Source organism: Megachile rotundata, chromosome 4 (assembly GCF_050947335.1).
Source record: "Megachile rotundata isolate GNS110a chromosome 4, iyMegRotu1, whole genome shotgun sequence".
Taxonomy (NCBI): Eukaryota; Metazoa; Arthropoda; class Insecta; order Hymenoptera; family Megachilidae; genus Megachile; species Megachile rotundata.
The window spans coordinates 7,248,447-7,270,452 of NC_134986.1; the positions used below are offsets into that span (position 1 = coordinate 7,248,447).

The 22,006-nt window shown below is 31.6% G+C and overlaps 3 protein-coding genes across 14 annotated transcripts in view; 2 read left to right on the forward strand and 1 right to left on the reverse strand.

The window, feature by feature from the left end:
- The first annotated feature begins 2,539 nt into the window (after positions 1 to 2,539).
- On the forward strand, positions 2,540 to 4,568 carry LOC100883296 (retinol dehydrogenase 11). Its single transcript, XM_003706279.3, has 4 exons — positions 2,540 to 3,402; positions 3,465 to 3,700; positions 3,775 to 4,072; positions 4,140 to 4,568. The coding sequence occupies exons 1-4, from the start codon at positions 3,130 to 3,132 to the stop codon at positions 4,296 to 4,298; spliced, it is 966 nt and encodes a 321-aa protein (XP_003706327.1). The 5' UTR covers positions 2,540 to 3,129; the 3' UTR covers positions 4,299 to 4,568.
- A 371-nt stretch (positions 4,569 to 4,939) lies between these two features.
- Uvrag (UV-resistance associated gene) lies at positions 4,940 to 9,788 on the reverse strand. 3 transcript variants are annotated; one of them, XM_076530950.1, is made up of 9 exons: positions 9,073 to 9,788; positions 8,578 to 8,782; positions 7,823 to 8,410; positions 7,570 to 7,742; positions 7,354 to 7,502; positions 7,049 to 7,219; positions 6,078 to 6,965; positions 5,923 to 5,989; positions 4,940 to 5,853 (listed from the first exon to the last, which is right to left on the reverse strand). In XM_076530950.1, the coding sequence occupies exons 1-9, from the start codon at positions 9,175 to 9,177 to the stop codon at positions 5,662 to 5,664; spliced, it is 2,538 nt and encodes an 845-aa protein (XP_076387065.1). In that variant the 5' UTR covers positions 9,178 to 9,788; the 3' UTR covers positions 4,940 to 5,661. The 3 variants fall into 3 exon arrangements, with proteins under 3 accessions (XP_076387065.1, XP_012147655.2, XP_012147660.2); XM_012292265.2 differs by having other exon boundaries at positions 7,276 to 7,502; positions 9,073 to 9,781; XM_012292270.2 differs by lacking the exon at positions 7,823 to 8,410 and having other exon boundaries at positions 7,276 to 7,502; positions 9,073 to 9,776.
- Positions 9,789 to 10,276: 488 nt separating this feature from the next.
- The window catches only part of cyst (rho guanine nucleotide exchange factor 18 cysts), a 28,089-nt gene continuing 16,359 nt past the window's right edge, over positions 10,277 to 22,006 (forward strand). For 7 of the 10 annotated variants that reach the window (XR_013037930.1, XR_013037929.1, XR_013037932.1 and 4 more), the window contains exons 1-18: positions 10,277 to 10,431; positions 10,571 to 10,811; positions 11,131 to 11,220; positions 13,768 to 14,097; positions 14,213 to 14,589; positions 14,750 to 14,899; positions 14,981 to 15,174; positions 15,811 to 15,948; positions 16,278 to 16,353; positions 16,421 to 16,550; positions 16,628 to 16,817; positions 19,060 to 19,113; positions 19,199 to 19,751; positions 19,822 to 20,051; positions 20,132 to 20,676; positions 20,752 to 20,957; positions 21,029 to 21,208; positions 21,273 to 21,979. Coding sequence is in view for 5 of the 10 variants with exons in the window: in XM_012292272.2 (XP_012147662.2) it covers positions 11,181 to 11,220; positions 13,768 to 14,097; positions 14,213 to 14,589; positions 14,750 to 14,899; positions 14,981 to 15,174; positions 15,811 to 15,948; positions 16,278 to 16,353; positions 16,421 to 16,550; positions 16,628 to 16,817; positions 19,060 to 19,113; positions 19,199 to 19,751; positions 19,822 to 20,051; positions 20,132 to 20,676; positions 20,752 to 20,957; positions 21,029 to 21,208; positions 21,273 to 21,979 (4,100 nt within the window). In the remaining 5 variants the exon portion in view is untranslated. Of the gene's footprint in view, positions 10,432 to 10,570; positions 10,812 to 10,845; positions 10,909 to 11,130; positions 11,221 to 12,909; positions 13,060 to 13,767; positions 14,098 to 14,212; positions 14,590 to 14,749; positions 14,900 to 14,980; positions 15,175 to 15,810; positions 15,949 to 16,277; positions 16,354 to 16,420; positions 16,551 to 16,627; positions 16,818 to 19,059; positions 19,114 to 19,198; positions 19,752 to 19,821; positions 20,052 to 20,131; positions 20,677 to 20,751; positions 20,958 to 21,028; positions 21,209 to 21,272; positions 21,980 to 22,006 lie in introns of those variants that run through there. The other 3 variants (XM_076530948.1, XM_012292273.2, XM_076530949.1) reach the window with 3 other exon arrangements.

The window sequence follows — 22,006 nt, forward strand, 5'->3', positions numbered from 1 at the left end:
GAATTTTGATGACGTCAAATTCCGAGAATTCCCGGGCGGGATTTTTCAAATTTCAAGACCCAATTTTGGAAATTTGTATCAGGAGAACATGAGTTGCGAGGAGGTATCCCTCGTGCCAGTTCCTGGAATTTTGATGACGTCAAATTCCGAGAATTCCCGGGCGGGATTTTTAAAATTTCAGCAACCAATTTTGGAAATTTGTATCAGGAGAACATAAATTGCGAGGAGGTATCCCTCGTGCCACTTCCTGGAATTTCGATGACGTCAAATTCCGAGAATTCCCGGGCGGGATTTTTGAAATTTCAAGACCCAATTTTGGAAATTTGTATCAGGAGAACATAAGTTGCGAGGAGGTATCCCTCGTGCCACTTCCTGGAATTTTGATGACGTCAAATTCCGAGAATTCCCGGGCGGGATTTTTAAAATTTCAGCAACCAATTTTGGAAATTTGTATCAGGAGAACATGAGTTGCGAGGAGGTATCCCTCGTGCCAGTTCCTGGAATTTTGATGACGTCAAATTCCGAGAATTCCCGGGCGGGATTTTTAAAATTTCAGCAACCAATTTTGGAAATTTGTATCAGGAGAACATGAGTTGCGAGGAGGTATCCCTCGTGCCACTTCCAGGAATTTTGATGACGTCAAATTCCGAGAATTCCCGGGCGGGATTTTTGAAATTTCAAGACCCAATTTTGGAAATTTGTATCAGGAGAACATGAGTTGCGAGGAGGTATCCCTCGTGCCACTACCAGGAATTTTGATGACGTCAAATTCCGAGAATTCCCGGGCGGGATTTTTCAAATTTCAAGACCCAATTTTGGAAATTTGTATCAGGAGAACATGAGTTGCGAGGAGGTATCCCTCGTGCCAGTTCCTGGAATTTTGATGACGTCAAATTCCGAGAATTCCCGGGCGGGATTTTTAAAATTTCAGCAACCAATTTTGGAAATTTGTATCAGGAGAACATGAGTTGCGAGGAGGTATCCCTCGTGCCACTTCCAGGAATTTTGATGACGTCAAATTCCGAGAATTCCCGGGCGGGATTTTTGAAATTTCAAGACCCAATTTTGGAAATTTGTATCAGGAGAACATGAGTTGCGAGGAGGTATCCCTCGTGCCACTACCAGGAATTTTGATGACGTCAAATTCCGAGAATTCCCGGGCGGGATTTTTCAAATTTCAGCAACCAATTTTGGAAATTTGTATCAGGAGAACATGAGTTGCGAGGAGGTATCCCTCGTGCCAGTTCCTGGAATTTTGATGACGTCAAATTCCGAGAATTCCCGGGCGGGATTTTTAAAATTTCAGCAACCAATTTTGGAAATTTGTATCAGGAGAACATGAGTTGCGAGGAGGTATCCCTCGTGCCACTTCCAGGAATTTTGATGACGTCAAATTCCGAGAATTCCCGGGCGGGATTTTTGAAATTTCAAGACCCAGTTTTGGAAATTTGTATCAGGAGAACATGAGTTGCGAGGAGGTATACCTCGTGCCACTTCCTGGAATTTTTATGACGTCAAATTCCGAGTTTCCCGGGCGGGATTTTTGAAATTTCAAGACCCAATTTTGGAAATTTGTATCAGGAGAACATAAATTGTGAAGAGGTATCTTTCATGGCACTTCTTGGAATTTTGATGACGCAAATTCCAAGAATTCTTATGTTTTCTTGATACAAATTCTCTCTATCTAAGGTGTAATGTTTTGTTTACTTGGGTTTGTTACGTAAGAATAAATACACAATGATTGTTAAGAAATTTTTCTTTATTTTTACCACTTTTCATACAGTACATAACTTAACCTATTTTTTAATCGTTTAATAACTAATATATAATTGTAAAATGAAGCTTGAAAGACGGGTGTGCAAATGATTGACGCGCTAAGTCCAATTTGAAAAATACTATATTGTATTCTGTAAGGGCGATTCCGGGGGCGGTGTAACGTCTACGGATGTTCTCTAAAGAATGTCCTCTTCCTGTGCCGCGATGTTTCCTACGTCCCCGCGAAACTTAGCCCTTCAGGGTTGTTTTATGGCCCGGATGTCACAGCGTCGTACTCGACCACGTGGTGGTCGTCGTTGGACGAGCATGTGTCTTTTGTCCCTGCTTTATTGGGTTAGGTCAATGTGAAATTCCCAACATAATGCAATTTATAATATTTCGACTTATTATAATATACTGTACATTTCGATACAAACTAATAATTAATTAATAAGCACAACTGAGTTCTCATTTTTCGAATAATAAAGGTATATGATATTGTTAATATTTAAACAATCTTATTGTAATATACAACTGTATTTCATGATACATACAATCCTCACATTTTCTATTATAAATTATAAATACAATTCTACAATAATATATTTTCATAAGAACAGCTTATTTTGCTCCCAAAATTTAGAACAATACAAATACAAATACAATAAATACAAATATACTATTCTATATACCATCTATGTTCGAATTTCGAGATTTTTATTTTACAAGAATTGGTGAGCTTACTTTTTATTACTTCTAGAAACCGTACTTATCGACACAAAGATGGAAATATATTTAGAGGAAATTGTAAGAAGTTTCTAAACAAACTTGTTCATATTTATGACAATGTATTAGTTTACATTGCAAGTTAATATTTGTGCACTTATAAATATTAGAAAATAAAGCTTGGCACAGTATTATATATATTGAAAACAAATAGTATATACATGTGTATATTTAATACATGTAGAGGAACTACATATTGGCTTTGGCGGTATGAATTTTTCGACAGTGAATTTGTAACATGATAATCTTAAAAAACATGTGTGTAAAGAGACATTTATTTTATTAAAATATGACTGATATTCAATGAGTGTCATCGCAAATACATGAGAATATCTTGTCAATGTTTGCATTATATCACAATATGAAGTGGAAAATGAATACAAAAGTGTAACGTTTAATAAATAAGGTTAATTTATAAAACGAAGATATCTAAAGTCCTGTGATTATTTTATTTATTAAATACAGATGTCGCAATGCAGTATACTTAAATACAGATTAAAAGTGTTTATTCAGTTAGTCATTGTATGCAAAACAGTTCGTCGGAATATCTAAAATAGACACATGTATATATAAATCCTACAAGCAAACATGGTATCCTCATGGTGTTATGTTCTTTTGCCAGTAGTATTATTTATTGGATTACTTCGAAAATGTCGTGAACGTACATGGGGAAAATGTAAAAATGTAGACAGTTTGCAAGGCCGTGTATTTATTGTAACAGGTGCTAATTCAGGTATCGGTAAAGAAACAGTGAAGGAATTGGCAAAAAGAAAAGCTACAGTCATTCTAGCTTGCAGAACTTTACAAAGTGCCAGAGATACTGTGTCTGAGATACATGCGCAAATAACGACTGGAGAACTGGTAAATTTTATAATTTAATTTTAGAATCTAATTACATATAATCTGTAACCTTATCTTTGCAGGTGCCAATGAAATTGAACCTTGCATCATTTTCATCGATTAGAGAATTTGCGACAGAAGTCATAAAAAATTTTACAGAAGTTCATGTACTAATTAATAATGCTGGAGTATATGTTCCTTTTAAAGAACATGCTTTAACAGATGATGGATTTGAAATTCATTTTGGAGTAAATCATTTAGGTCATTTCTTGCTTACAAATTTGTTGTTTGAACACTTAAAGAAAAGTGCTCCAAGCAGGTTTGTTATAAAATAAATGTTTTCATTGCAAAGTACAAAGTTTGTATTTACTTATCAAGATCTTTTTATGATAGGATCATTATTGTTACATCCAAACTTTTTGAATCTGGAGTAATTGATTTTTCAAACTTAAATGGTGAAAAGGGATTGGTAGTTAAAGGACGTATGAATCCAGCTTATTGCAATTCAAAGTTAGCAAATACTTACTTTGGTATTGAACTTGCAAAACGAGCTAAAGATACTGGTGTTAATGTTTACATGGTTTGTCCTGGGTTCACCTATACAGGATTGTTCAGAAACGTTAAAAGGAGTTGGTTCCATTACATTATTTTTTCACCAGTTGCTCTATTATTTTTGCGTACTGCAAATCAAGTAAGTATTTTTGTGCTATATGTAAATATATGAAGAACATTGTCATTACATTTTGATCTTTTTCTAGGGTGCACAAACTGTGTTGCATTGTGCGATAGAACCAGCATTATCTAATGAAAGTGGTAATATTTACCGTGATTGTAAATTGTACATTTCAAAAAAGCAACTAGACCCTGATGTTGCATCACGTTTATGGGATACAAGTGCAAAAATGATCTCAAACTAAATATTTTTATGTCTAGTATGTATACTTTTTTTTTTATATATTCAGTGGCCATTTAATATTTATTTTTATATGTAAATACTGCAATGTGATAATATAGGAAGTTTAACAAATTATTGCCATAGATCTTATAAGAAATATTAACATATTTTTGTTTGCATTGTTATGAATAAAATACTACAGTACTTACTTTCCAAGTTATTAGAATGTTGAAAGTGTTACAAATTCTATTACACTCAAAAACTCAGTAAAAATAAAGAAATTTTAATGATATCAGGAAGAATAGTTTTTTGAATTGTACTCATGTAACATAAAAATTATTCTTTAAGGAATCATTTTCTACTATAATACATTATGTATTCTAAATCATAGTAAATTATAATAGTGTATATACATTTTTATGTTCCATTGTAATAAAATATTTCATTACAGAAACTGTGTAAAAGTATTTCTTTGGTTCTAACATTTTTTGCTTATTAAAAATTATGTAAAATTAGCACACAATTATTTTGATAAGCAATATTTACACCAAATGGTCCTTGTATATTTAATTGACATTACAGTAATTAAAATATGCAAGTTGTAGTTAAAGAAGATATAAAGTTATACTAAACTTTGTATATTGCAATTATTAACCAAATGCATTTGAATTGAATCATTTCAAGTATATTGAAATCTATTTAAATATATATATACAAATAGTATTTTGAATTACATGAATGTTACGTAAACTTAACGATATTGCCAGTACACAGGAATACTAACAATACCAGCTTTACATTGTAATATCACAATTAAAAAAATATAAACGTATGCTAATCTTGATATCATATGTAGGAATCATTATGAAATTCTTTTATATGAGCATTTTAATCAATAAATTTATGTTATTGTGTAATGAATACAAAGCACAGCTATTAATTGCATCAACATCGCACACACGCCCGCGCGTACGCATGCATAAAAATTAAACACATAATACGCACATCCAATTGTATTGCACGTACATAAATACTATTTGGAACGTGTATCTATCATACTGTATCTCGAATTTTCTTAAAATTTTAAGATAGGTATTGTACAGTACAAATTGATAACAGATATTTGTGATATAATCAACAAATTGATTCCTATCAAACGAAACGCATAAGTTATATAATAGATAAAATTGAAATATCCATGTTTTTGGAAAATAATGTATAGAAGCCTTTTGTTTTGAATTTTTACACAATAACAAACTTTATATTAGCTGCAACTTTTTCTACGCACGACATGGCATTAACTATTTTCACTTTTGAATTTGGTGTATTTAGATATTAACTATTAGAGCAATAACAGCGCTGTTTTGTATTCTAAAACGCAAATATTACAGTCGTGGTTTCATAACTTTAAAACTGGTTTTCTTATTAGCTAAAGCTTCAGTGCGTGCATATACATTCTCTGAACTACGTTTAATAGTGTCTATATATTCGCTTGATGTTTGAAAATCACATTTGTCCGTTTCATCATATGAGTAACAATCTGACTTGTGTGCTTTTTGTATTAATCCCGTTTCCAACTAAAATAATAATATATATTAATAATTAAAACAATGCAATACCATAAATTTATATATACATTTACTTACTACTGATTCTTTATTTACATCATTATAGCACCAGTTCTTAGAATGTAAAGAATCTGCTTTGCCTTTTCTACGGTAAAAAATGCAATTAATCATATATATATATGTATATATATAAATTATTTTATTATATACCGTTGTTGACATAGTATACTTACTTTAATTCCGAATTGTATCGTTTTTGTACCATATCTTTTGACAAAAGATACTCTTCTGGATAACTACATATAGAACTTGTTCTTTGTTTTTGCTCACTTTCTTCATAAGTAGAAGACATTATATCATCTAAAGACAAACACGACTTCGCAAAATATTCCTTATTATATGTTTTGGTTTCTGTAGCAATTGCTGTTTGCTCATACAAATCATAATTTTGTTTACTAGTTGTCATTGTAGAGTTGTCAGAATCTTGTGAAACTTCATTTCCTGAATTATAATCTTCATTATGTTTTCCATTTTTTAAAGCATTATCTATAACATCATTTACGTTTTTTAAAATTTCATTAGTAACTGAAATAGATTCCGGAGTTTCATCTTTCTTAATTGCATTGTTATCATTTGAACTGTCATCTTCGTTTTGACTGCTATTAAGTGCCATTTCGCAGCTACTTATGGAATTGGAACTTCTGTCTCTTACACTCACTGATCCTTCAAAACTATCGGTGACATTAGTTGACTTAGAAACCGATGTGGGTATCATAATTTCGATATTATTTCCTATTTCATTATTTAGCGTTTCATTACTGCTATTACTTGATCTATCTTTAGCTAGTACCAATGTTTTATTATCAATGGCACTTTCTTCTGATTTGCAAATTCGTTTTGATTGACTGCCTAACACAAGAGATTGTACAGGTTTATCTAAACCTTGATCCAGCGAAGACCCAAGAGAAGATTTTATATTCTTTAGTTGACTCATAGATCGTGATGATCGATGGCATTTTTCAAAAATTATTTTTTGTATTGGTGGTGTTATACTTTGTTTGCCATTTCCAATCTCGATGTCTAGAGATGAAGTAGAGTATGTTCGTTTTGAATTGTCCAAACTATAAAAAGAAATAGTTTAATGATTTTAAAATATTACAATTAATTGTTATGAATATCTGATTAGAATTATATTATTACATACTAAGATTGATTTGGTTTAATGTTTATTAGATTAGCAAGATTTGGAAGGGTTGCCCTCAGGTCTGTTGTTGGAAGGCCACAATACCATCTTAACTGGGCTATATTTTTATTTAATAAGTAAACGGCATAACGAAATCGTAATTTATCTTTACTTTGCGCAAATAATGGAAACCTGAAAATATATGAGATTAATTATATTGTCATTTTAATAAAAAGATAGGTACTTACTGTCTCTCATTATCAGGTAAATTCTCTGTAATATGATCTATAACTTTACTACGTGATCCACAATGTATAATAGGGTACCTAGTAGGTATATTAAGAAAGCTAGCAATCATTTGTGTAGTATGTGCAACGAATCCTAGTGCTACAGCAACTTCAATATCATTTGATAGTTCTAAGTCCTCACTATCAGGTAAGTAAACCTCGTGTATTTTAAATTTTCCATTTCCATCCTATTAAAGATATTCCTATTACATGGAATTATATTCCTTCTCTCTCTAGTAAATATTAGATGCTTACCTGAGAAATAGGATATATTAAACTTAGCTCTGAAATTAATTGTCTTCTTCTGTGAGCAAGTTGACTACTCAACTGAACATATGTTTCTCTTGTATCCATTTGTATTTGTCGCCATTCATGTAATTTTTCAATATCTTTGTTAAGTTCCCTGTATCTCTCCATCAAATCTGAACCTATAACAATAATATACATATTTCTGTTTAAACTATAGCAGATACAATGTAAAATAGATAAATCATTTAAGAATTCATACCATAATCTTGATTTTCTTCCAAAATATTAGAATGCATTTGATTTAACACTCTTAATTCTCCCATTTTTCTTGCTCTTTCTTGTTCTAATAATTTTGTTCTAAATTTTGCCATTTCTAATTCTTTACGTATTTTTAGTATCTCAGCTTTTTTTTCTCTATTTACTTTACGAGGTTGAAATAATCTATTTAACGAAGATTGAGGATATTTTGGGGTATGAAAATTATCTCCAGAAGCTATTCGCATTCTAAGTGCTTGCACTGATTCTGTTTGTTGTTTTAGTGCTTGCATTTTATTTCTTAAACTGCTCAGTTTACTCACAGTATAAGTATCTTTTATTTCAGATGTATTTACTTTTATATGTAAGTATCTTTTTAATTCAGGAGTTTCAACAAAACAATATACTGGAGTAAAAAAACCACCATGAAATTGAAAAATTAAAGAATTTTCATTTAAAACAGTTTCTAAATTATTTGGTAATTTTGGACCAATGTATGCCAAGCCAGTAAAAGATATGCCCCATGTAAATACAGTTATGTCATTGGTTACATTATCCACAATTGTCCTTTTCCATAGTCTTATAATAATTTCTATCAAAAAATGTATAGCATTTTTTTTATAATGCATATAACATACATTTCAACAGTAACATATTATAGAACAATATAACATATAAAATGTAAAAAAACTTCACTTAAATATTTATAGCTATGAACACACAATTACATTTAAGGTACTAACAGACTATAAAGCTCACCACTGGCAGTAGAATAGCCGGTGGCATGTATAGTTGGTACTTCGAGACTGGACCATCTTGGATTTGTGTTATCAATTGCTTCACTTGTGTATAAAGGTGAAGACATACTTGTTCTATGTAGAGTATAATAAAACCAACAAACTTCATTATTTACATTTCCTTTTAAATTACATCCTATTATTTGTATAAGGTTTCTGAACCTTAGCTGAAAAAATACATATTCCATCAAATACATTAAACATTGTAAAATACAATGAATGATCAAATTACTAATGCCACTAACAGAAACTTACAATTTCATATTAAACTAATTAATTGTAAAATAAAAGTCGTTTTGGAATTATTATTACTTCTTTACAAAACATTAATGTTTACAAATTGCAAATGTACACTTAAAAATATTATAAACAGAAAAAATATTTAATTCACAATTTAATTGTAATAATTTGATCATCTATTCTACATGTAAAAATATAATAATAACACAAAACTTACCTGCTGAGTAGCAAGTGGAAGCCAAGTCTTATATCGCGGGACAATACGAGGTTGTAAGGTTAAATCTAAGTCTCTAACAAGGTTTCTTGTCTCCGAAACCTCCATTGTGTACTTTCATAATATCGCACAAGCAATATCATTAAAAGATATAGTAAATTAAAGAACGTAGGTATATGAAAAAAACTCAAATTATATTCGGAACTATATATAGCATTTTTAGGTTATATATCACATACACGCGCTTACATCTATGTAACTCTTTTAAAATTTAAGTAAACAATGAGAATTAACGCCGAATACGATATTACTTTCACGCACAATTAAAATTCTATTAATTATATCTTTTAACAACAATTATTTCTTTTAACTAAAACGCAAATTCATTACACGACACGTCTTTTTCTAAGTTTGACAGTTCTTCGCATTGACACTTCTGTGTATATTCGATGATCATCGAGTTCTTTGACCAGACCATCAGTATGGCCAAATGCTCAGACTTAAAATCACTTTAATATTTTTACTGCTTTCAAAAAGAAAATTCACCAGCATGACGAATAAAATCCATTATTATTCGTTTCACGGTAGATCATACTCGTCAAACGACGAGTTTTTGTTTATTCTGCGCATGTCTGCTCTGATTGGTCGAGTTCGCTTCGTAACTAAGGGTAACGCGCATCCGCGCATCACATTTGACAGCAAATATATTATGTACCCCGTAATCTTTTTATTATGTGTATACTTTTTACATCATTACATTTTCTTCTAGATTTGATAATATATATGAGAAGGAAGCTAATTTTGAAAGAAAAAAACCATTGTGAGATGACACGAACCACTGACACTCAGTTTGAATTTAATTACCTTTTAAAATAATTACAAATTTATAACTTTTAAATTTAAAACTTCTACATCCTTAAACTTTACCAATTTTATTTTCTTTCTATTTTATTATATAGTTTAATAAGAAAAAAGGCATTTCATGAAATTCTTTTTACTCTATATTCATATAATTTATAAGTATGTTACAAAAATTGAGTGCAATATTTCTTTGATTTTATGCACGTATCTCATCACCGATTTTCGTTTGTATAATTTTTTCACCGTTTATATCTTTACAAAGGCAGAAATAGATCATAGAATTCCCCTAGATCAAAGAGTGCGCAAACCATCATTTATATAATTCTTTCTCTTGGTGGAGGGAATTGTACAAGTGGTAGGGAACCTACTGAAGGTAGCTAAGATGCGCGTATAGTAGTACGTTCTATTATGAAACGAATAATATATATTTGAATATTCTAAACCAAGCTATAAATTTATTGGAAGTATTTAACAATATCAGTTCTGCAATTTAGAATCATGGTATTATGAAATCATTAAAATATAGCCTCAATTCAAACTTATATTTAAATATTTCATTGATTTTATTAATTTTATTCATTAAATTTTATTGGTATGTACAAAGTTTCCCATGTAAATATTTTATCATTTTCATTTCCAGATACATTAATATGTGGCGGGTAGATTTCAAGTTATTTCCACCAAAAGATTCCATGAGTTACCAGTTACCACATCCCTACAATTTCTTAGTGTCTATATACTTTGGCTAGTACAAAATGGTTGACGTGCCTTGATTGTATGATACAGATTGGTAGATACAACATTTTGTTTTCCCATGAAGGAGATAGATATAGTAAACCGCGTGTAATATTAATGGATATATAAAAATTATCACGTTTCGGGTATGTATCTTATTGAACATCAAATAAAGGATGTTGTAACGAATAAAATAATTAAGTCGAACGTTCACCTGTCAATACGGCTTCCTTTAGCAACAAAGTATATACGTCGCCCTTATCAGAGTTCAAAATACTGCAGACATAACTGATATTTTCTTCTTCAATAATTAATTTACAATATTATTCTATATTATACTCTTCGTTTGTTATGTTTTTCATCGATTTTATTACGTTAAGTTTATCGAATTTGCGCGCTTTGTTGAAATATTTTCGAAACCGTAAATTTAATTTCATGCTATTTTTTATGTTTAAAATATTTCAGTTTCCGTTCTTGGAAAAATAAGTATTCATCCAACGTCGGAAATAAAGAAGATGGAGAAAAGGCAGGAAATATTGGCTCCGTTTTCTTCTGGTAAGTTTATTTCTAACACACAAAGAAGATATTTAAGTGATTTCACTTTTCTGTCAATATTATATACATTATAGATTTATTTATATCATTGTATACAATAAAATCTTGAAAAAAGGAATGTAACAGTTTCTTAGAGTTAATATCCTGATTATATTTTGTATGTGCAGTCTCTGTTAGGATATAATTATATAAAATAAACATTTTTACTTATTTTAGTATTGTACTGTTAGTAAAATATGGAAAATAACTTTTTTATATTTTTCTTTGGAATGAATGTTAGATCTATGTATGATCATTATTTTTTAATAATTTTAAATCTTGTGTTAGTAACAATTTTAAATAATGATCATTATTTATGAAAATTTGTTAAAGAGAAATATAGAAATAAGTACTTGAGCACCAGTTTGTTCACATGAGGATTAAAATTATTTGACATACAATCAATTTTATATAAATTTGAAGCAAATATTTAAATTCTATAAATTATATAAATTATATAATTATAATGTCATTATGTCAACCTTATTTTTATCTTAAAACTTTAATGAAAAAAATTTGTTGCCGCTAATAAGATATATTGACAGTTTGAGAACCCTGTTTTTCATATCTGAGAGATAAAAATTTTACATACATCTTTACATTTATTTTAGTAAAAATATATAAAAGTTTGGCCAATAAAAGATGATTAAATATCATAAAATTTGGAAATGAAATTATTATATGAAATTATTTTCCATGATTTTAGGGTGGTATTCAAAGTGTTAAATACTTTTAAATAGTGAAAGTGGTAAAAATATTTAAAAAATATATAAATGCAGCCTCATTATATGGTTTCTTCAGCAAACACCTTATCACATAAACTTTTATATATGCAGTAATAACACTCGCTAATTATTATGGTGCTCAAAAAAATTTAGAAATTTCAGATTCCCAAGTTTGAAAATTTTTAAATTCGGTAATACATAAATCTTACAGTTTTTTAAATAAAAATTAAATGAAGCATGAAAAATTCCCACTGTATATAGCAGTTTTTCCATAATGTATATGGCAATTCTATATTATTAACAAGTAAATAAAATTTGACAACATAAAAGTAATATAATAATTATTGTAATTTTCTACAAAATAGATATTAAATGATACCGTTGTCTACATTATACAAAATAATAAATTTTGTAATAATTTGATTAGAATAATAAAAACCTCAAATATAAAACTGATTTAATTGTAATTTTTAGAATAATATGAATTCAAATATTTTATATAATTTGTTAATTAATTTAATATAAAATTATTATATGTCATTTATTGGCATATACAGTTACAATCAATATACCAAAAATTATATTTTAGAACCATTTTTCGTTGTTTTTATGATATGTTTTATAATCATAAATCTTATTTAGAATAATTGTTTTATTTTATCCTATTATTTCTATAGATCAATTTACACGCTTTTTTAAATGTAAAATACAAACCCATTACATGGGTCTGATCCTTTAAAATAAAATTTAAGTTTGAAGTGTCAATTATTGCATAGTTTACCCTATTTTACTCTAATAAAAAATTTCTTGATCGCGGAAGTAAGAGAGAAGCAGAGTTAGTGAAAAAGGTGATAGTAAAGGTATTAGATTGAAGGTTGAAGGTCGGTTAAGGATCGGGGGTGCATGGAGGTGGGGTGGCACGCGCGGACCAACGGATCAATTCGCGCTTGGAAGCTACGGGGAAAAGCAACAGTGTGTCTGTCCTTTGCTTCCCGGAAAAGTACTTGTCACGATCTGAACGAATATACTTTTTCCTGATACGAAGATGACAATAAACGGTTTATCGAGTTTACGTGTAGGTAAAATAGAATCTGATCGTTGATAGCGAATGTTCTATGAGAAGTGTCATGAAAATCAGGCTGTTTTTGTATTTTCCCCCAGTGAAATTGAATGCGCAACTGTTCGATGAAATATCAGGCGGAACTTTTTCTATCGAAAAATGATAAGATTAAAAAGATAAACTTACCTCTATTTATCGTTACCTATTGTTATATCAGTTTTCTTAAACATCCTTGCATCCAGATTTGCTAGATTTGACAGACGACCTTGGCTCATTCGTGACCGATATCAATGTAACGAGATAAAGTTCAGACTTCTTTTAACGAAGATATCGAAATAATTTACATCGTGTTCGCGTTGATATATTTGTGAATTCGATATACAGAACGTTCTATGGAACAATTTGACCTGATTTTCATTGAATATATCTTTATACGTTACTATGACACGAGAGCGGGAGGCTGCTGCAATTGTTGCTCCGCAGTCAATAGGCGCGAGGACATTTGGATATTGGTTTTCTCATATCTCGATGCAGTTCATGAAGTGCGACGTTTCACGTTGTACTTAAAAATCTGCGGCTTTTTTTGTGAAGCAATTAATTATCTTATCATTTTTTTTGTTCAAATAACTTGTTTTACAAAAACTAAAGTAACAATTTAGAAAATACTAAGGCAACAATTTTATATATAATTAATAGAAAGACGTGTTTTCAATGTATTTATAGATGAGTGTCCAAATAGTGGAGAAGATAGCGAGGAAGATGTAATAACTGATTACCTAGGATCATCGCATTCTGACTGCGATCGTATAGCTATCATTAATGGGGATCTTGCTAGTTTGAATCTACGAGGGAATATAATTACCGAAACCACCTACACCAAAGACAATACAGAAAAAACGGCTATTGCGATGTCTGAAGGAACTGATGAACAACAGCAGCAGCACCCACTGCTTGCACTTGGCGCTAACAGTCAAACTCAGCCTAATCCTTTGGTGCCAACTATTAGTGTCACACCTCATTCACCTGGTCTTGCTAAGAACTACCCTGTTCTGGGTAAATTTTTATGGTTTTTTTGATACATATAATACTGTGCATTATATTTCATTGAACGCAATGCCACTTGATATTCGGTGCTTCTGTGGCTAACAATTGGTTCACCTCCTTGCAGAGGACAACTTGCAACATCTGCATGAAATCCATGATTGCATTCAGCGTATGAGAGATCTGACGCTGAGCAACTGGGGATATAATCACCGCACATCCCAAAATGATGTACCTCAGCGATTAACTTCATCGTGTCCTTCCTTGTGTCCTTTAATTTTACCTGAAATTGCACCACGTTCGAGTAATAATGATACAGGATCTGATCCAGATCTCCTTGCTAATTGTTCCACCAACAGTTCTCCTACACATTTTCCATCAGTAGGTCCTCGTTCACAGAATGCACAAGGTATAGACAGAAGACGCAGCTGGACTGACCTGGAAGATACTCGATGTGGGCGTCGCAGATATTCTGGGCAAAATCACCTGCAAGCACAAAACATGGTTAATATTGTGTGATACATTTCTTTAAAAAAAATACATTTTTCATTGTACCTGTGTAGCATGAATATAATTGCTTTGTTGCTTCTTTCATTTTGCTTTATTAAAGCTTTTAATGTTTTTTATTATTACACTGTTCAATATTTGTTCATTACATTTTCAGCGACAGCGCAGTATTAGTTTAAGTAGCCTAGACAGTGAAATGGAAATAGAATTACATGGGAAACCTTGTACCAGACCTGCTGGAGTTGGTAGTCGTGCATGCAGATCGCAAGCAAGTACTCATTCTCTTAATGAAGCTGATCTTGTACAGGTAATTTGAAGAATGCTATCATTGATAAATTCTTCAAATGTTAATTTTGTAATCAAATATATCGAAAATTTTTTTCAACAGAGTGAATATCAGAAGATAGTCGCAAAACGATTCAAAGGTAGTCAAAGATTAGCAGAAAGTAGTGGTTTAATGCCTGGACTCACAGGCTCTCGTTTACCTCTTCAAAAGTCTATTTCAACGCCTTCAATTGTTACACCCCAAGTCAATGTTCACTTAGCAGAGTCTGTAACTAGGACAACACCATCACTTACAGCGTGAGTTAATTATAAACATTTTCAGATTGCAGAGCTAGATCAACTAATGATCAATTTATGAAGAATTTTAATTGTATTTTTAATACTTTTGATGAATTTCTAATTAATATTTTGCTAGTCAATATCATTTATATTTTTTATGATCTAGCTTGCAATCTTTGTGATATGTCACATAAAAGTAATTGATGCATGGCAAATCACGACATTCATAAAAATTCTTGAAATTTGCCTACATTTAAGGATGCTTGCATTAACTTGTATTATGTAGATGAAAGTATTTTAGCATGGTTGCACCATTTATTATTATATTCAAATAATTTTCAATTTTTTAAATCTGAAATGCACTTGTACAAAAATTTAAACATTCATTCATTCTTATAAAGTTGTTACCAAGATTTCAATTTCTCTTTGAACGTATTTTGTGATATAGTTTTTATTTTGATATTAAATTAATTGAATTTAAGCTTTGCTGCCTATCTAAATGGTGTTTTGTACTTTGATTAACTCTACTACATCTTTATGGCACACACATCTCGGTGGTACACCACGCGAGAATATCTGATTTGCATCTTTTACACAATAGTCGCATACTTTGTGTTTGTACTTGATAATTTCCTACCATCCTGCATGGTACAGCCGACGTGAAAGAAATGAAAAGGGTAGCGGAAGTGAAACTGAAACGGAGGATCTTCATACACCACACAGCCATGAATTCCATGAAGATAGGGAGGGCACCCCAAATGCTCAGATATCTCTTGATGAATTACTTACAGAGTGAGTATTTTATATTTTTAGTTTATCGCATACTTGTAATAAATTTTGCTAACAACGTACAGAGGAAAAAACAATTGGTTTGTATCAGCTTCTTCTATTGTATAAAAATAATAATCACGCTGCAGTAATGTTTAGAATTTTCTATGTGTATTTTATTTCTTATAAAAGTTTTAGTGACGTATGCATTTAGCTACAATTTTTGATTCATTCATATCTGAATCACTTAATGTAAATACACCAAACTATTGCTTGTAGATTTCATAGTTAATCATTATCACATTATGAATTGTGACAACCTAATTATACATATATGCATATCTAATTTTCAGTGGAGCTGCATATGACGATCATCATTCAGAGAAAACTAGAAGAAAACGAGGTTCTATTTTCTTTCGTAAGAAAAAGGTAGTAACGTAATTATATTGAAAAATATTTAAATCTATAAAAAATAAAAATTAATATGAAATTACAGGACAAGAGTGGTAAAAAAACTAGTCAGCAACAGCATTTATGGACGACAATAATGGCAGGATCTCAGGGAAGTTTATTATGTGATGTTTGTATGAAACAATCAACAAATAAACCACTTTTACATTGCGATAGTAGGTATCGGTCTATTTATCAAATTTGTACACTTTTTATACGTTAATTAAAAAATGTAATATGTTTGTCACAATAGACTGTGGAGTATCCGTGCACCAAAGTCAAGGGTGTAAAGATCAACTAGTGCTAGAATGTATTAAATCAAAACACCATTCTAGCAAAGCGGCCATCAAATCTACATCAAGTATATCCTCAACTTCGAGTAGCTATAATGTTAAGAGAGGATCTACCGCATCATTGCCTCTACCAACATCTGGAAGTGGAAGGTAAATCATTTTGACTATTAAAATTATTGATTTCCTGCATTCGATCGGCGTATCTGTGGTTCAAGATTCGCACGCAATTGGCATGGCTAGGCATAAACTCAGAATTTTTAAAGAAAACGCCTTTCACTTACAACACAAGTAATGTATAATTTAGAAAATACGTACACACATTTGTGCTCAACAAGGAACCTTAATCTTTTTACTTTTATTTGTTTATTGGACTTGTATAAAAATGTATTCAAAAGAATTGACTTAAAATCAATTATCATTATTTTTTTCATCGATATTATAATACACTCAACTAATCAAAAATAGATTCAATATATTTAGATATCTTTACAAGATAAGAAGCCACCTATTACACTTCACGTTTTTTACTTCAGAAAGTCTTATTAAATTTCTATACACAGTATGAAAAATTAATAGTTAGAGAAGATATTGTATCTGCTTATGCAGAAGCTTTGGCTGGCTCAGAAGCTTATTGTTTCTAATTAATTTTGCAATTTAGTCTAATAGTATGGCAAGCTTCAGCGTGTTTTTGATATTAACTAATTATAACATTTACATATACATGTTAATTAACATACAAAAAATCATGCCTAAACTTCTTCGATCATAACAGTGTTACAGTCTTGACGTATCATTGATGAAACATGCCACTTATCATACGTAAATAATGACTAATTAAATGAAGCTATTTCTTTGTTAAAGAAGGTATGCATAGATACACACAAACTACAAAATTTTCAAACACGAAACAGAATGAATTTCGAATGCTCCATATTTTATAAATTTATATGTACATACATCAAAATCTACACGGGTTTATGATATATAAAATATAAAAAATGATGCGTATTATCGACTGTTATACACAAATAATGAAAACGTAATAAAATAAGAAAACTGAAGAAGGAAGGGAAACAGAAGGCAAAGTGAGGTTGCCCTAATGCAGTGTGTGCTTTTTCCTTTCCCCGTGCATTCCCTCTCGTGCAACTACGATCGATTGTTCGACGATTAAAGGGAAATTAACAGCAAGAAAGCCGTGACAAGCTACAGCCCTTGGCGGCGAGTTGCTACTAAGCTTGGAGTCAAGTAAGTTCAGATGTCTGATGTGTTCCTCCTATACTATCGAAGCGTTCGTACGTTTCTGTTCGTATATTAATCCTACAAAATAGTAGGATGGCCCGCGTCTGTCGTTCCTCAATTCTTTTCTCGCACACATTGTTTAAAATGGCAATTGAATTGCCTCTTTTTCGTTGTATCGAAAAAAACATCACCTTGCCCTGCCTATGCTTCTGATATGCTTGCTTCTATTATTTGTGTTTATTCAGTGATATATTTTGTGTACACATTTCATCAAAAACTTCATCCAGAAACTATAGTGAACTCTCACTATCAAACTTGAACAATTATTAAACAGTCAAACAGCATCTTCATCGAACATCATCAGGAATGAATACACAATGATCTCGTATTTTCAATTGATATCAGTTTCTTTATTATTTTTCTCTTTAACTCTAATCTCATAGTATGAATTTGTAGCTTTGCTTATGACTTCTTCCATGTTACTAAGTGTGTCTCATACTCAGTGTTTTTCACTCATGTAAAATATCATTTTGTTAAAACATAACTTATGAGTCTGTTTGAGAAACAATTTATTATAAATGTTCAAAACGTTTCAAATTTTTGTATATAATATCTTATTGATATTAAAGAAGTTTAGGGACAGAAATTTGTAGGATCTCATGCTCGACCTAAATGTAATGTGTCTACCAAACATGCATCTGTTAATGATTACTTTATTTATGTTGTAAGTTTAAATTCCATTTATAGTAGGACCATTAACAGCAATAAATACACCAAGTCTTTCTCTAACAGTTTATATTTTGTCTTATGTAATCCTAATTGATACACATAAGACATAAACAATTAAACTATAGACACGAATACATTTACAAAAGAAAAATAGGAGCTGCTCTGCAAATTACACTTACGTGAAAGGTAATAGTATCAAAATGATAGTAAGGTTATGCTTGCATATTGTATATAATTTGTTATATCTACCAATCATTAGTCGACCATCATAGCGTGTTATAATGTTGAATAAAAACTCATTAAAAGTACATACATACACATTGTTATAGAATAAACTATAAAGTATTGCAAAGGTAACATTTTTCTTTTTAACTAAAAAGAAGAAAATAGTATTTTGATTTATAAACTTACATTTTTCTTTCAGTCAAACAATAAATGAAGAGAAAGATGGAGATGGGCAGCATCGTGATATATCCAGGTCTGTAAAAATGTTCATTACTAATTTCCTAGCTAAGAAACAGTAGGATTTATTAAGAATTATTTGTTTGTATATCATGTTTCAGTGGTTTGGATGGATACGACTTCTTGGACGATGCTTATCAGTTTACTGTTGGTGATCTGGAAGGTCTGGATCCTGAGTTGGGTTTAGCTAAAGAAGAACCTGATTCTTGGAGTGCCGCTATTGGACACAGTGTTGCGTTACGATTGGTTGATAATTGCGAACGAAAAGTAAAAAGACAAGAACACATTTATGAATTTGTTCTTACGGAAAAACATCATTGTCTAGTGCTTCTAGCGATGGAAAGAATTTTTGCTGAAGGTCTTCGACGACACTTTCGCTTGGGTCAGCCAGATTTAGAACGCATGTTTCCCAGATTACGTGATCTCATCGACATCCATTTACGATTTTTGCAAAAATTACGCAAGCGACAAAATACAAACTCTGTTGTTCCTACGATTGCTGATATACTTGTTGATCAATTCTCTGGAGAGAATGCACAACGTATGAAGAGTGCCTATGGAGAATTCTGTAGTCGCCACAGAGATGCTGTCGAAGCTTACAAGTATTATCTTCGTCACGATCCTCGATTTGCACGGTTCGTGCGTCAATGCCAGGTACCTACATTAAAATATTATTATCTTTTATTAAATAAGAACAAAATTTATAACTAAATATTTGTTACAGTCACACCCTTTGCTGAAAAAGAAGGGAATTCCTGAATGTATTCTATTTGTTACTCAACGTTTAACAAAATATCCGTTACTGGTGGAACCACTAATAAAAACGGGTATTGTACAAGAAGAAGGAGAAGACTTACGCAAAGCTTTGATTCTCGTTAAAGAGATTTTAGCTGACGTGGATGCATGCGTAGCTGATAAAGAAAGGGAAGATAGGAAATTAGAAATCTATAATAAGTAAGAATATTATATTTAAAATTTGTTGTTTTCAAAATTCCTTACTGCTATGTTAATGCTTATTTTGATTTATTATTCAGGATCGACGCTAAATCTTTTGCAACGTATCGTGGTGTCAAGTTCAAAAAGTCAGATATCATGGCATTTAATCGAATCTTAAAATTCGAAGGTACCGCGTATTTAATGCAAGGTCGTGGAAAAATGACTGCCATCGTAGTGGTTGTTCTTTCTGATATATTATTTTTCTTGGCTGAAAGAGATCAAAAATATGCATTCTTTGTGCCTGACAATAAGGCTGGTATAGTGTCACTTCAAAAATTACTGGTACGCGAAAAAGCGGGCCAGGAATCGAGGGGAATCTATTTAATAAGTAGCAATCCAGCTGAACCTGAAATGTTTGAGTTAAAAATTCAGAAGCCCAAGGATAAACAATTATGGATACAAGCAATTAGATCTGCCGTTGAAGCCTGTCCGCAAGAACCTGAAAACGAAGCTGATACGTTAACAGAAAACAACAGTAGTAACGAATTGAGAGATACGCGTTCATCTTCTTTATCGTTACTTTCTGTCGAAGAAAGGCAACGTTTAGTTAAGACTAAAGAATCTCACGTTCTAAAGATAGTTGGTATGTATACTTTATTATTATTGTTAATCACGTATGCAAATAGAATCTTAAAAAGTTTTATATTATTACGATTAGGTGAATTGCGTAAAAAAGATGAAGAACAAGCACTATTACTGGAGGAAAAAATCAATTTACAAATGCAACTTTTACACGTTGCGAATATTTGGAGTGGAAATGAAAGTAGCGATAATGAAAGAATAGAAAAGGTTGATAAAGAAATTCCAGATTATAACAGACTAGTTCATAATGAAGGAACTGATACCACACAGTTACGGCAGGAGGTCAACATTTTTCTTCCGCTATTGTTTCATACAAACGCAACAAGAATTAAAACACTGATTTATAATTGTAGGTGGTTGCTGCTGTTCAAGAAGCAACAAAACTGGCTAGCTCATTATCCTTTACTGCGGGTGGTGCTACTCTTTCAAGAAGTTTAAGTTCTGCGGGAGAACGACATAGTGAGGCTTATGTTCCGCCTGCTCTTTGTGTTCCTCGAAGAGCTGAAACATTCGCGGGTTTTGATCACAATAAAGTAAATACATAATATTCATGTAATTAAATCTAATATACTTAATTGTCTTTCTTTTTTCGTTTAGGAAAAATATCCGTTGAGAGAGTCATCCGCTATTCATTCTTTGGTATCTCTTCCAAAAGTAGGTGAATTTCTGAAAGAAAGTTCGGACGAAAAAGACAACCCAGACTCAGATGTAAATAAAGATCAACAATGGGCAGCAATTCGTTTGTCTCATCATGTTTATACGTTGGCTTGTATAATTAGTAATCAGATGACGACGATCGACAGCTTGCAGGCACAATTAGCCGCGTGCAAAGAAGGGAGTATGGGTAAATCAAATAATAGACCTAACCCAAATCGTCAACTAGAAGAATTACGCAATTTACAAGATCAGTTGAGTCGAGAGAAAGCAGCTTTTCGAGCTGAGTCTCAACAAGAGCAAAAACAATTGGAAGAAGAGCGAGCCGAGTTAGCAAGACAACGGGAACAACTGGCAGCAGAACAGAGAGACGTGACACAGCAACGAGATCAATTATACCGACGACTGGAAGCGTTGGAACGGCAAGGAGTGACACTGGTTACAGGTACCGCACCTAGCTCAGCGACTATTCATTTGTCTCACATGACACAGGGAAATGATACGGTTCAGTCAAGGAAATCACAACCAGATGCTAAGCGGATACCATTAAATTTAATTAGCGCTACTAACCAGCAGAAAGTGCAAAGTAATCTTCCAGTAAAACAACAGTTGCCTTTAAAACTTGCCAGTGGAAGCAACAATAATACTAGGTATCATAATGTATTGACATACATAAC

Excerpts from the sequence above, each read along its gene's own strand:
- LOC100883296 (XM_003706279.3), top strand. The coding sequence starts at position 3,130 with ATGGTATCCTCATGGTGTTATGTTCTTTTGCCAGTAGTATTATTTATT. Across the intron at positions 3,403-3,464 it reads AAATAACGACTGGAGAACTG|GTGCCAATGAAATTGAACCT; the intron begins GTAAATTTTATA and ends TTATCTTTGCAG. Across the intron at positions 3,701-3,774 it reads AAGAAAAGTGCTCCAAGCAG|GATCATTATTGTTACATCCA; the intron begins GTTTGTTATAAA and ends TTTTTATGATAG.
- Uvrag (XM_012292265.2), bottom strand. The coding sequence starts at position 9,177 with ATGGAGGTTTCGGAGACAAGAAACCTTGTTAGAGACTTAGATTTAACC. Across the intron at positions 8,411-8,577 it reads CGGCTATTCTACTGCCAGTG|AAATTATTATAAGACTATGG; the intron begins GTGAGCTTTATA and ends ATTTTTTGATAG. Across the intron at positions 5,854-5,922 it reads ATGTAAATAAAGAATCAGTA|TTGGAAACGGGATTAATACA; the intron begins GTAAGTAAATGT and ends TTATTATTTTAG.